Consider the following 15,028-nt stretch of genomic DNA (forward strand, 5'->3'; position numbering starts at 1 on the left):
TCGCAAACATGCGTCATGACTTTTCCGACAACCCAATACTAAGTCATACACAGATAAGGAGGGTTGTGAAATTGAGGGGAAATGAGAAAGAAAAATCACTATTATTTATTTTCCTTTTAGTTATAACTTGATTTATCCTCAGTAAGGGGAACAGCATCAACCTTTTTTTTCATTCATTAAGAAACCACTTAGTAGGAATGAAAGCTAAAAGAAACTGGGTTTATGTATAAATAACGGTAAAAGCACTGCCTTGCCCATAAACGTTTTGCGGTCTTGACTGGCAAATAGTTTCCTTATACTACCACTGTGTGTCTTCTGTTTGCGTCTTCATAAGATTTACAATGACTACCATTGTTAGGACTATGGCTAGCCACAGCAGCAAGAATTTTAATTGCTTAAGAAGCAGACTAGATGCAAGTTCAGAAATGAGTCTTTTCACACATCCCCAGACTTTATATGAAGTGAACTTGACATGTCAGGTACATGATAACAAGTAGAGATAAACTTCAGAAATATAGTATGAAGACAAAAGATATGAGAAAAAAAAACTACTTTGCCATATGTTATCAAATCAGAAGACAGGAAAGAGTAAAAGCTTACCATCTTCCCAGATTTTCTGAGCTTCGGTCCAGAAAGCAATATTTGGTTCTTCCAAGTGAAAAAGGGCCCAGGATTTTGAACGGAAATTTGGACCATGAAAACAAGCTAGAGTCATATGATTCCCATGTAAGCTCATCGATCCTCCGAACTGCATCCCATCCTCTGGCAGTGGGATCTGAAATAAGGATATGTGGCATCCTGACACCACCTTCAGTACTCCGGGCCAATGCCGATGGTGGGCCGCATCCAGCACTGCAAGAAAACCAGAAACCACTTAGCCGGGAGGCCTCGGCACATCCCGGCGGGCAGTGGGAGGCAGCGCGTGGCTACTCCGTCCAGCCCAAGTGACTCAGTTAAGGGATGAAAACAACAATCCAACGGCTGCTTAGCATTGAGCAGAAGCTAATAAAGACACCATCGGGGAAAGATGCTGCACAGGGATGGAATGAACTAATAATTACTGCTTACACTGCTGCAGTGATTCACGAATGACTAAGTGCTTGCAGGAAATGTTATACAGTCTCACAGTCACTATAAACTAGGTATTTCATCTACACCTTTTCAAGTGAAACAGAAGAGGGGTTAAATAATCCAGTGACTAGAAGACTTAGAAATCAAATGCCGATCCCCTGAAAGTACTTCTTTAAAACTTTTATACCCATGCTACTCAAACGTGAGGTCTGAAGACCATCAGCATCAGCCTGAAACTTGTTAGAAATGCAGGCTCTTCCGTCCACCCTGCACCTACTGGATCGGAATCTCCAGGTGTTGCAGACACACTGCAGTTTGAGAAGCACTAATGTATACTTCCCACTTATTCCAGTACTGTCCGTTCTGACTGTTTCCCACAACACTCACTCTAGATGCCACCAGGGATCATGTGTTGTATTTAGTTGGCATGTCTCTTTAGAGTCCTTTAACCTAAAACAATCCCGTAAGCCTGTTTTCCATGACAAGGGCTTTTTAAAAGAATCCAGGACAGGCGTCTTGGGAAACTTCCCTCTATTTGTATATGCTTGATACCACTTCTAGTTTAAAAAAAACAGGGGCTGGAGGAACAAGATAAGTGAAACCACGAGGAAGCAAATGGAAAATGCCTAGAAGGTAGGAGATTCTGCGGGATAGCTGGCCAGGTCCCTTCAACAAGTGAGGTCATTAAAAAGAGGACTACGCTGAATTAAAAGAGAGTGAAGGAACATAACCAGAATTTTTAACCTGATTTTGAACTGGATGTACTGGTTTGGACAAACCAGTTGTAAGGATAATTTTAAGTCAATTGTGGAATATGGTCAGAGGCTAGAGGAGATAAATCGGCCAAATGGAAAGTGGGAGATTCAGTGGAAAAGGTTACAAAACAGTATGAACAATATTTTGGTAAAAAGTACAAACGTGCACAGAAAAGTATCTGAAAATTTATGTTCTCAAGTATTCAGTGGTGATTTCTGGGTGGAATGAGATATTTTGATGTTTTGTATGTATGTGTTTTCTAGTTTTTCCTCAATGCACATGTCCTGGTTCTGTGAGAATAAGTTATTAAGCATTATCCTGATTCTGACAACTTTTCACCACTTTTACCTCAATCACTAGTTAAAGTTGCCATCGGTGGCCTGGCCTCCTGCATGACGTCCTTCCTATGGTAACGTAACTATGGTAACAGTGGTAATGGTAATTACAGCAAGTGGTCTCCGTATTCCATTCCCAACCACCTAATGTAGTCTGTGCTCCACATAGCAGCCAGAGTGATATTCTAAGAAAAAGTAAATCAATAGCAAATCTGTTCAGAACTCTCCAACAGCTACTTAGCATACTAAAGACCTTAACTGTGGCCTATCTCCCTGAGTTTATGTCCAACACTTTCCTGCTTGCTCCCTCTGGCCCAGCAGCGACCATCTTCACGATCCTCTGAGTTTCTTCCTGTGGGAGGAGCTTTGCATCCTTCAGGCGCCCCCTGTGCCCAGAACTCTCTCTGCGCAGATCTCAGCATAGGTCTTTCACTTCAGAAAAGGCTTCCCTGACTCCCTTTCTAAAATAGCTATCCCCACACACTGCCGTGCCCTATTCCTTCCAGGCTCTTCTTTTTCTTAGCACTTCTCTCCCCCTGAAATTATGTGGCATTTTCGTGACTAAATTATGGTCTCCCCCACTAGAATGTAAACTCCATAAGGATAGGAACTTGGTCCACTAGTAGATTGCCTATGCCTAGTGCTTATGCCTAATACACATTTGCTGATTGAGTTGCTGAGTGAAAATCATAATCTGCCTAATGTGACACAGCTAACCAATCCACAGCCCATGCTCTGAAGAGCATGGTATGGTCACACTTAGCAGTCGGGGCAGGAGTGCGTGTGGCGGGGGAGGTGACAATGAACGATGACTTCCCAGTGTGGCCTCTTCTTTCATTGCTGGGTGGGAAATCAGGTACTTTGCTGCGTGAACAGGACGAGAATGTTTGGATCACTTTGTAAATGTGGAATACAGACATTATTATTACTTTAAATGAAGACTGTAACATATTTAGCAAAAGACGGGCACACACAAAGGCGTAGCTCTAACTCTTACATTGTTCTTGTGAGCTTTTCTCTAGGTTATTCGTCATTGTCTTAGGTGGAAGATAAGGAACTGGTCCCCACGTTGACAGAGCTCGTTTGCTGGTATCAAACTGTTGTGTGAAAAATTCCTGGAGCTTCATTCCTATTTTTATCAGGTCTGGTGTGGTTGACCTTGATATCATTACTTGGAAAATATCCCACTTCAAATCTCCATGGACAAAAATTTCACTAGAACGTAAAACAAAGTCCTTAAATCTTATGGAAGATAATTTAAAAGTACAAGAATAGTTCTCTTCCCCACCCACCTCTTTGATTCACATCAATTGCACAATATAAAATCATTTTGCAAGAAAAATAAATTGTGCTTTCTTGCTGGATGACAGAAAATATATTAAGAGCAGTCATATAAAGTGTCCAAAAAGTAGTATTTGACGAGATACCTTTTATCAGTTATGCTTGAGTCCAGTGTGTTATAGAGATTGACTTTCCATTCGTCCTGAAGCTTGAGGTCAGCATTACTAAAGATGCCCATGAGGATGCTCGAGCCCATGTAATCCACACGGGCTTCTGTAGACCCCATAGTAATCTGGATTTTATGGCTAGGCTGCTGATTGGGATGTTCAGAAATATGAGCTGGAAGAGAAACAGTAACCACTTTTCACAGAAATGCCATGGGAAAGACTCATCAAAGTCAATTTTTAAAACATTTTTTTTCAATATATTTTTCAGCTGTAAAATTTCAACATACCGACCATCTCCAGAGCATTGACATCTATGGTCCCACCAACTACTCCTCCTTTAGAATCTAACTGTGACCTTCCCAGCCCAACGGACATGCTGATCTCGCGATCTCGGTTACTGCCTACCGACAGCCGGCCCTGGCTCTTCAGACCACTAGTTGTCCAGCTGAAAAAAAGGAAGAGCTTCTTAACCAGACATACGGCTCCCAGGGTCATGAATTTAAACAAGAGCTAGATGATTTGACAATAAAATGTATTTCTTATAAGCTCTGTGGTGAATGTTTGAATATTAACATTAATGATGAGGCTTTTCTCTTAGCTAGAAAATTATGCTATTTTCCTTATAATTTTGTCTCTTTTTAGAACATGTATCTCATGCTATTTTATATTATAGCACCTTTAGGATTAGATTAAGCCATTTTTCAGGATAAAGCAATTTTATAGCTTTAATCTACCATTTTTAGTATCTCAAACATTCCAGCATTAAAAATAAGGTTTTGAATTGCTTTACTACAATGTAAGAAAAATTAAAACGCATGATTCATTATATTTTCTTTGTATCTGAATAGCTTACGTTGTATTTCCCATTACATTACTCATATTCATCTGAACGTTTAATTGCTTCAAGTTGATAGCAAACACGACAAGTGTTTCCCACGGGGTCCCTTGTTGACTTGCTTTGTTTGATTTGTTAAAAGGAGTTGATGTCTTTGAGAGTGAATCTAAAAATAGAAAAATCAAATGCACATTTATTCACATAGATGCTCAGCGATTACAAAGCAAAAACTACTCATCACTATAATCCAAAAAAATAAAAATAAAATATTTTTGTATTGAGGCCTAACGTTAAATAGCTGTCATATTGCCCGTCAAGCAGTTACCATTTACCGAATGTTTAGTAAAAGCTGGTAGCCTTACTTTCTTGAAAGCAATGAGTGACCTCCTTTGTATATGAGAGGATTCTGGTGTGTGGGGGGTACAGCAGCACAGATCACTCCCCGCCTGGGCTCTTCTTAACAAAGGAGGACATCCTAAGTTGTTGCTGCCAAATAGGGGGCGTGAGGCAGGGACCGTTCTGAGATGCGGAGGCCGCTGTACGCCTGTCTTCTGTGTCTTATGGACTCAGGTACATCCTGAACCTTGCATTTGCTCATTAGGCTCTAATCTTACTTGTGACCTGAACTACAGCACTCTTGTTTATATGTTCAGACACAGGTAGAGTGCTGAGCATATCAAGCAGTTCAAAGAACACTGGGTGAACAAAAGAATGACTGAAGGAATTCAAAGATGGACTTCCAACACCAAACATCTTTTACAACACTGGAGGCTTATTTTACTACTAAAACTGTACCGCATGGATCACCCCAAAACGTGCCCGTTCCTCTCTCCCTTTTCAAAGCTACTAGCCATCCAGCTATCTCATCTGCTGGCAAATACTTTGCAGTGTTTGCTTGTTGTTCGGTTTGGGGTTCACCCAGCGCCATCGTCCATAAAAAGCTACAAGGGTATATCTGCCTGCAGTTGGGACAGAAGTCTGGGAGCCAAAAATGACAAGTTTTATCTTGGGGGCATGGGAGGGCTGCTGAAACAAGGGAGCAGCATTACCTCTTCGGGGAACTGAAGAGTCAGACACACTCCTGGACCTTACGGAAGCTGGGGATTTCAGGCTCTGCGCTGCTGTCCCTGGTGACATGGTGCTGTTTGACACATGCTCATTGAACACATTGGGTGACTGAGGCATGTGGGTGAAGGAGGCCGACTGACTGGGCTGCTCCCAGGTCCTGCAGTAAGCTTTTCTTGATGATTCGGGGGAAAGGTGCTGGCTTACCCCTTCAATGGAATCAGGGGTCCCTGGGCCAGACGCTAATAAAGCAGCAACAAAAACAGAATTAAGGGGGTAAAACCACCATGTTATAAAATAGTAAGGTTCACCACTCTGCCATTTCTGATCACATTATATATTCCTTCTAGTTCTCTAGATGACAGTTTGCAGAGCACAGTCCACCATGTTATTCACTTCTCACCGAAATCCTGTGAGAGACTGGAGAGGTGTCCGTTCCCATTTCACAGATGAGGGAACAGGCCTAGATCAGATTTCTAATATTTTTATTGCATCATGCTAACTCTCCATTTCACTTAGCAATTAGAGGGGCGCAGACATTTGTTGAATAAGGGAATGAACTGCATGGTACAACTTACCAAGTAAGGCAAAGTTTGTGTTACCAACCATGGGTCTTGTTACCATTGTAACCAAAATTAAAAACAACCAAGTGTAAATTACAATTGCATAACAGGCTTACTTGGCAAATTTATAGTTTGGTCTCCAAGGAACAGGCGTCTTGCAATACTTCTCCTGTACCAGGCTCTTGGAAATGCCAGAATTTCACTGAGTCGACGCATATCATATTTAAAGGAAGCAGACCCTATATCACAAACAGCTGATACATAAATAAATAAAATTTGTTAGAATAAATTTCCAAAACCGTCATTATTTTTACATGGTAGGTATAATATGAAATGGTACTACAGAACTGAGTTATAATGTTACAATTCACGAAATATCAAAATAAGGTGCATAGTATGATTAGTGATAATATGTTCCTTCCACCAATGAGAAAAATGGCACATTCTAACACTATTAGTTCCATTCCTTTTTTGAGGTGAGATCAAGTTGGAATTCTGAGTGTTACTGCTCTCCTTTAATTAATTTATCACTAAAAGCTTACTATTAAATTTAATATTTAAATACTTAAAAAGGAGGCCCTTTTTTAATTCTGAAAAACAATATTTTAATTATAACACTATAAAATTGAATACCAGATATATTTATTAGCGTGGTGTCCATTTTGCTTGCAGACTTGTTTACAGATTGACTTTCAAAAAACGAGGCACCTCCTGAACGCCTTATCCGAGACAAACTCACTTTGACAAACTCAAGGTTTATACTCAGTGAGTCTTTGCGACCAGTGACCGAAGTGGGTTCTTCATCCACATTTCCTGTAAAAAGAACACACACATACTTGTATCCATAGACATGTATACACACGAAATTTCCCAAAACACTGGAACATGCCTTCATTTAAAATCACTTAAGTGAGGTAAATAGCAAAATGATCTAATGAGCATTTTTATTGGTAAATCAGCACCTTAAAATGCCAGTGATACTTAAGTTCTTAATAGTGATAATAATAATAGTCTCATTTTAAATTAACAAACATGATGCACACACTTTAAAAATTTACTATTTGTAGAATATGATTTCTTACTCAAATAGACCTCATCTCCAAAGAGATTACTGTGCTGTGTGTATCACTTATAAAATATTCTGAGTTTTAAAATTCTTGTAAAATTAATTTACCTGAATTACTTTTTTCATATTTCTACTTATTTGTAGAGACAGAATAAAGGGCAAAAAGTTTTAGTTTCTGACCTTGTTTTTTACACCCATTATTAAAGGTATCCTGACTTCTGCAAAGCTCAAAGCTTGGAAAGACGCTGTGGGTTTGAAGAGGGCGCAGACCCCGGAGCATACCTAACCCTCCTGATGCAGGCGCAAGGCCAGACACGGCGGTTTTTTGCTTCCCCGCTCCGTAAGGATGAAACACATACAGGGAGAAGTCAGACATGCACGCAGTGAAGCTCAGACCAGACGAGCTGCTGCTGGGAGTGGTGAGGTCAGACTGACTGCTGCTGTGCCGACTCCTGCCAAGGGGGCTGCCCAGTCCTGACGAACCTAGAGGGAACACAAGAGGCCCCAAATACTTACCAGCCACACAAAGTAAAAGAAGCCTGTCACTAATACAGTGTCAAGAACCAAACGTGACTAGAAAATAAAACAGAAATGCTCAAACATTAAGTCACGAATAGATTGAAATCCTTGAAAACAAAATGAGGGCTTAAATGTACTTTCCAGTGAACTTATTCCATAAACCAGGGTTGAATACCCTGTTCACCTCTGAGACAATTATTTATACATGTGAGTGGCCAACTCCATGGCTTCCTGTTTATTCTCTCCTTTGCGCCACTGGAAGCCAGCAGCGGAAGAGGCACAAAATAACTGGGGTTTAAGCAAAGGGGGAGGAGAGCAAACTAAAAAAAATCCAAATTGTAGAGTTAGAGTCCACATTTCAGTAGGAAACTGTGGTGACAGAGCAAGGCACACACGTGTAGAAAGTGAAAGCTCTCTGTCTTAGAAAACCAAGCGTCCTGAGTGGTAATGTTCACCATGGGCGGACAGACTAGTTCCAAACACGCTTTAAACATAAAAACATGAGGCCATGTGAATAGAGCATTATATGATTTTGGTGATGATTCCAAAATGTGGGTGTCCAGCTCGGACCTCCTTTGCATATATTTGTATGTTGCAGCTGGTTAGCTGGCATCCTACGAGAATGGGTCACAGGCATATGGTGCTTAGCATGTCTGAAACTGAACTCTTCCTGACCTTTTCCCCAACCTGCTTTTCTTCAGTGTTTCCCATCTCCACTAAGTGATATTCCCATGCAAATAGCTCGACCTAAACCCTGCAGGTTATCTGTCATCCTTTCCACTTCTAACTCCCTATCGAGCAATTTATCACCGTATTATTTCCATGTCAAACACTTTCTGTGTCCAACATGTATCGAGCCCGTCCATCTGCCTCCGTCTCACTACTGCTATTCCAGCCTAAGGAACGATCAGTGCTGGACTGCTGACAAGGCCCACTGCTCCCCGCCGCTGCAGGGGGACCAGTGTTCTAAACTGTGACTCAGAATCACACCCACGTCCCTGCTGAATCGCTCAGTGGCTTCCTCGAGAGATCCTTCTCTGCCAGTGTACCCCTTGTTCACCCTGGTCCACTTACACTAGTCCTATTTGATTTTTCCAAGTTACCAAACTCTTTCCTGCCTCATGGATTTTGGATCTCTACCTGGAGTGCTCCTTCTCCTAGCTCTGCTTGGCTAATGCATACCCACCTACTGCATGTTTCCACTTACAATATGATTGTTTATTTTCTGTTTCTCCAAATTCAGTTTAAGTTCCACATTAGCAGGGACCGCGCCTGGTAGCTGAGTTCATTCCTGTATGTCCAAACCCCAGCACAGACCCAGGCCCCAGTAAAGCGCCACAAAGATCCTTTGAATGAATGCTTACTGTCATAACCTATACTTTTTATACATTTATTCTCATAGTCATTCCTTCTTGCAAGTTTTATGATAAAATGAACGGCGCTATTTCATTTTTTTTTTTTTAGGAATCAAAATATGGGCATAAAAAATAGTTGCTCATTTCATATTCCTTTCAGCACACATCCCTAGCATAGTATGTATACACTGTTATAATAATTTAAGTGTTAATAATTTGTTTTGTCACTAAGAAAAAACTGAATGTCCCAACAGACAAATGGTCATGGGTATATTTATCCCCCCCTCAAACAGCCAATGAAGTAATATAATACAAATTAGAAGAGTAAAATCCCACTGTAGTCCATCACATTAACAATGATTAAAAATAAATTTAAAGCACAGTGTTGGGAAGAACACAGTGAATGTGGCATCCAGACACACTGCGGTTAGGATGCAGAAATCGTCTCATTGGAGAGCAAACACATCAAACACGTTAGGAATGGTCACGTGCTCTGACTCAGGAATTCCACTGTTCAGAATTCATCCTAAGGGTTTTATAAATATTTACATACAAAGATATTCATCTTAACATTATTTACCAAATAAAAACAAAAAGTTCAGGGAATCTTAAAATATGATCAAAATGATGGCATAATCATGCTGTCATTAAAGTTATTTTAGAGATGAATATTTAGAAATGTATACTTGAAATCTATATCATTTTCTAACTAATGTCACCCCAATAAATTTAGTAAAATATAAATAAAACAAAAAATATGTATATATACTCAATATAATTTAATTCAGTGTGATAAGAAATCCTTGTCAAGTAACACTGCATCTCTTATTTTCCATTTGCAAAACTATAAAAACAGCATAAAACATTAAAAAGGACTTGAACTTAACACATGAGCTACTTCGGGGCACTTGCAGTGTGTACATTTAAGCCAACTATAAAATGCTACCCGACTGCTATCCACTTGTGACAAAATGTACAAAAAACTTTGATGTACCGTAGATTTTTTTCTATAAATGCTCTAATTCTCAAATATTCTCCCTTCCAAATTGATTTCTTTAGAAGTATATACTAATTACTATAAAAAAAATTTTTTTTAAATAGCATTTGGCTTTACGCCAGCGGACTGGAAGGACGCCTGCATACCTGGTGTCCCGGTCTTGCTCGCAGAGGTCTTTGTCCCACTCTGAGTAGCGCTGCTTCCAGAGGACAGAGACTCTGCAGGGCACGCAGTCCCTAACGTCTCCAGTTCTCCTCGGTTTGAAGAAAACACCAAGTCCAGGGATGGCAGCTTCAGCATGCATTCTACTCTCGATACAGGTAAACAGCTGAACTTGATCTGTGAGGGCTAAAAAAATAAGGTCCTAGGAACTAGGTGGTTAAGAATTTCACACTGGATTCCAAAAATTACATTGCCATTTCAGTCCACATATATCAAATTTAGTGACAAACAAAACGATTTTGTGCCTAATGTACTTGCTTTTTCAAACAGACACATGAGACATTAACCAATGTATTAACAAAATGGTATCATGTCAAAAATCTAAATATTTGAGGAGCTATCTCTGATAAATATTTAGACATTTAGATAATGCAGAACATTATGTTCACATAACACATGTTCATAATCAAGTCTTTTAAAGGAAGTAATTTCCCTTACACTAAAATTTAAAAAGACCGTTGCATTCATAAGTTGTATCAACTCTTAAGCCCTCACCCATTACATGTTTTCAGCAGACCTTGAAAAAATCTAGTGCAAAACACCAGAAGGAGGCTCTTTGGCCAAACTGCTAAGGTAGAAAATGGTTTGAACAGATGACACTTAGCATTTCTTTTATTCTTGAGATTGATTGTAAGATTTTCATTGAGGATAAACTAAATAAACCCTAAAGTTTAGATACAAGTGGTTTTCAAATCCTTCTAAACAAATGGACTCATTCAGATGCTAAAATACATTCCCAAAGGCCAACTGATAAGACTGCATTCTAGAATATATTATATAAAAATCACATAATACTTAGTAAAAATCTAACAAAGGTACTATTGTGACTCTATATCTCAATTACACTTTATAGCTGCTCAAAAAGGACCATGATGGCAATTATAGTGCCAGAGTAAAAAAGGCATAAATGCAAAAAAAGAATTTTAACTTATATATTTTCATTTTTGCCACATATTGAAAACCCAAGTCTCTGTGAACCTCCTCAGCAGAAAAGTAAATACACACATAAAAGTGCACGTGAACTTCCCAGAGGTTCTGGAAACCTCTCAGCCATGAGACATACAAGGTCCACGAACCCCGGGGTAAGAAAAGTTGAAAGGGAAGTGATGTGGGCAGGTACAGACAAATGTAAGAAAGCAAGTTTCCTCTCCGACACGGCGGAGAGAGAGCACACCTGAACTCGCACGTACACCACCACGTCCACGGGGAAGGAGGTGTAGGCAGACGTGGACGACGACACCAGCGACGTCGTAGACTCTTCCATGGGGTCTGGTATTTCAAAATGTCCCATGTCTTCGTCTTGGGAGCTGACAGCTGTTCAAACATTTAGTTTGCAGTTTGATCATCAGGGCAATACTGAGAGACCCTCTTCCCCTATGCATGCCAGTGCTGAGACGGGGTGAGAGCACACAGCACGTGTGCTGCACACCTGCCCAGGCAAAGCTCTGGCTCCTTCAAACCCCGAGCCCTGCTGCCACAGCCACACATACAAAGCACCGGGAATTACACCTCTGCCCTCAAGGACTTTCGGGCCCAAGACACACGCCTAGGGATCTAAGGATGTCACATCATCATGAACTAGCTGTGGCCATGGGGAAATCATCCAGCCTCCCCAGGGCTTTGCTTCTCTACTTTGAACGGGGACGAGATGATTTCATGTTCTTTTTCAGTTCTATGATTCTTTTATATTATCATTGAATATATTATGGAATAATATATAATACCTTATGAAATCCTTCTAAGAAGCAGGGCCCCAAAATTTTGTGATGGGGAAGTAACCCTACAAGGAGGATACTCACTTGTATAATTCCTTTCAATTGGTGTAATTGGGATAGTTTCCAGAGCCTTTTCCAGAAAGTCCAACAGGCAGGGACTGATAACCATTTCTTCTGGCAGCGACTGAAGCGCTACCCACGCATATAACTTGGCCGTTTTCACTCCTCCACTTCCTTTTCCTTTGGCTAGAACAAGAACAAATGTAACAAGAATTTCATAAATAGTTCCCATAAAACAGGACAATTTTGTGAGAAATTAGAATTATACGACAGTTTAATCAGGTGAAGCACCTTATACTTGAAACCATACAAGAGTGTAATAAAAATGGCAGGCTGATAGAAATGATGTATTAATATTAGAATACAAAGATGACTAATGACGTATATATATATATATAACACAACACTTCTTCCTACTTGCTCTAGCTCACACTTTGGTTCAGTTTTTCAAGTTGATGCTTGGCTGAGTTTTTCATTAGCATTATTTTGTGCACTTAAGAGGATATAGGGAACTCTGACTAACGATGTTTTGTAACAAGGAAGGAAAAACGTCACTGTTTTCAGGCTTTTCCACGTCCTTGATGTTCTTAGCTCATACATGCGAACGCTTCCCTACACGGGCGGCCATCTTGCTCCGTCTGTTCCTCGGCAGGATAATAAGCAGAATAAACCGCTGACGCAGACTTAGCTAACTTTGGTTTAGGTTTCCAATTCCAACATATATTAGTTTTGTAAACCTAGGAAGGAAACTCAACTTCCAAGAGCCTGAACTTCCCTCATTTATAAAATGGGCATAATAATACCTGTCCTGTACTTACTGGACTAGATGTGCCTTGTCAATTGAAAAATTAGGCATTATTATCATGGTTACTGGCTATTTTAAAATATTGGTATATCAAGTTCCAGCTCCCAAATGAAACTTTTACAGATAATTCCTGTCCAGTCTGATATCCCCTTTTTTAGGAAATTCTCTATGTAAGGTGGTATTCATGAGCCGTGGTAGCCGGATTCCAACACAGCTTCCAGCGGCCCCTTCCTCCTGCTAGTCAGGCAGTGGGCAGCTCCCTCCCACACTGAACAGAACTGCGCTGCACGATCAATAAGACACTGTGGGCTTCCGAGGCTGAGCCGTGAAAGACAGCGCGGCTTCAGCAATGCTCTCTTTTGGATCACTTCTTCTGATGGGAGTCAGCTGCCTGTCACGAGAACGCTCCGGCAGCCCATGTGGGGAAGCCGGAAGCAACTGCGGCAGCTGTGTCGACCGGGACATGCTGGGAGCAGGTGTTCCAGATCTGGTCAAGCATTCGGATGACAGCAGCCCTAGTCAACATGGTGTCTGCAACTTCACACGCGAGTGTGAGGTTAGAGGCCCCCTGCCGAACTGCTCCTGAAACTCTGATCCACAAAAACTGTTGGAGGCTACAAGCTGCCAAGTTTGGGGTAATTTGTTGTGCAGTGATAATTAACAAATGTGGTCAAGCCCAATGTACTCTGTCTTGCTTGTGTAAGTGTGATGTGCAAGTTTTTGTACAACTTCCCATCTAAATCAAAAGCTCCCATATAGGAACTTCATAAAACTTTTTCTAAATAGACACAGATCTAAAAATATTAAATCAACTATTTAATATATTTAATATTTTAACAACTGATATTGTAAGGTAATACCAGTTCGAAAACTAGCGGAAAGTACTTGGCCCAGACTTCTACACATGCATTTTGTACAGTCATTATTGCATCTATGTTCTCTTTACTTAAACGTGAATTTGAAAGAAAGTCTCAATAGAGCAAGTAGGCAATGACTAAAACTTAAGTTATGAAAAAAATTAAAAATAGAGTGCATTTTCCTTAAATACCTGAGGGGATAGGTGGGGGTTGGGGAGGAAGTAGGGTGTTAGTCTTGCTCTGGACAGTGTAGGGTAAAGGAGGAGAAGGAGAGCACGTCCCACTGTCTTTCATACCATACAGCTTGGACTCTTTCGAGAGGGTTCTGGGCAAGGAGGATCCTCTGGAGGCATTAGGCGAGTCAGTCTTGAGCGTCTTGGAATTGTAATGCAGCTGGATTGAAGAAAACAAACTTTCACAGTTAAAAGCATGCAGATGAGGGAAACCAAGAAATGCAGAAGCATGTGGTAGGAAGCACAACGGTCCAGGAGTCAGAAGGCCCAGTTCCAGGTTTTACAAGTCAGCGTTGTGAGCCTAGCAAGTTGCTTAGCTCTATCCTTTTCTAAAATTTAGAGGGTCATCCAACTAATAATTAAATTCTTTCTAGCTTAACATTCTAGGACTCATTAATTTTAGAATCTAAAAAATAGTTTAATAAAGTTGCACTAGACAAGGTTTAGCAAATATGTTATGGATATGAATGTATGAAAAACAAATAACTGATTTCTGCCAAAATTTCATAGAAAAAGCTGTATGAAAGAAGTGGTAGCATTCAATTTGCTGTTCTTATGTTCAGGATATGGCAATGTTACAGAAAAACATTGGAAAGTCTCACTTGATTATAGGTGGAGAAGGAAGAACACTCATGATAGAAACTAAGCCCTGATACTGACAATCGAATCCCGCGCACTGGACAGTTAGCTTTCACCTTTACATCAACTCCAGGGATGTAAAACACTGTCGTCTCTAAGTCGCTAGGCTTTGTCTGGAGAGATGACGGCACCTTCTTGCCACCCATCAAATGGGTAGTTGAAGCATAATTGGTTTGAAACTTCTTCTTTTTTGAAGGAGAATCTTGATCTAAACTCCTGGAACTTCTATCATAACTCCTACAAATAGAAAAATGTTTTACCTTTTTAAAAAAAGGACATTTATTTCCTTTTGTTTAAATTCAAAATGTTATTTATACAGCAAATACAATGTGATTCTTCATTAGTGAAGCTGAAAAGTAAAGGTCCTCAGCATCCCCACTAAACCGGCTTATGTCTCCTGGCACGGAGGACGTTTCTGTTGTATGCTCCGTAATTCACAGTGCAGTTACCTTTATTCTTTCCTGAGGTCACAACTGTTTCACGTGCA

The 15,028-nt window shown here is 40.4% G+C and overlaps 1 protein-coding gene across 9 annotated transcripts in view; it reads right to left on the bottom strand.

Annotated features, from left to right (window-relative positions):
• The window catches only part of BLTP1 (bridge-like lipid transfer protein family member 1), a 169,084-nt gene that overhangs the window by 10,002 nt on the left and 144,054 nt on the right, over window positions 1-15,028 (bottom strand). For 6 of the 9 annotated variants that reach the window (XM_019667736.1, XM_019667803.1, XM_019668173.1 and 3 more), the window contains 14 exons: window positions 14,598-14,778; window positions 13,861-14,062; window positions 12,032-12,193; window positions 11,407-11,546; window positions 10,157-10,358; window positions 7,422-7,622; window positions 6,707-6,886; window positions 6,190-6,327; window positions 5,495-5,752; window positions 4,464-4,611; window positions 3,898-4,055; window positions 3,590-3,782; window positions 3,160-3,377; window positions 601-852 (listed from right to left, as the gene is read on the bottom strand). In XM_019667736.1, coding sequence (XP_019523281.1) covers window positions 601-852; window positions 3,160-3,377; window positions 3,590-3,782; window positions 3,898-4,055; window positions 4,464-4,611; window positions 5,495-5,752; window positions 6,190-6,327; window positions 6,707-6,886; window positions 7,422-7,622; window positions 10,157-10,358; window positions 11,407-11,546; window positions 12,032-12,193; window positions 13,861-14,062; window positions 14,598-14,778 — 2,633 coding nt within the window. The remainder of the gene's footprint in view (window positions 1-600; window positions 853-3,159; window positions 3,378-3,589; window positions 3,783-3,897; window positions 4,056-4,463; window positions 4,612-5,494; window positions 5,753-6,189; window positions 6,328-6,706; window positions 6,887-7,421; window positions 7,623-10,156; window positions 10,359-11,406; window positions 11,547-12,031; window positions 12,194-13,860; window positions 14,063-14,597; window positions 14,779-15,028) is intronic. The other 3 variants (XM_019668251.1, XM_019667945.1, XM_019668096.1) reach the window with 2 other exon arrangements.

This window comes from Hipposideros armiger, unplaced genomic scaffold, assembly GCF_001890085.2.
Source record: "Hipposideros armiger isolate ML-2016 unplaced genomic scaffold, ASM189008v1 scaffold_1, whole genome shotgun sequence".
NCBI lineage: Eukaryota > Metazoa > Chordata > Mammalia > Chiroptera > Hipposideridae > Hipposideros > Hipposideros armiger.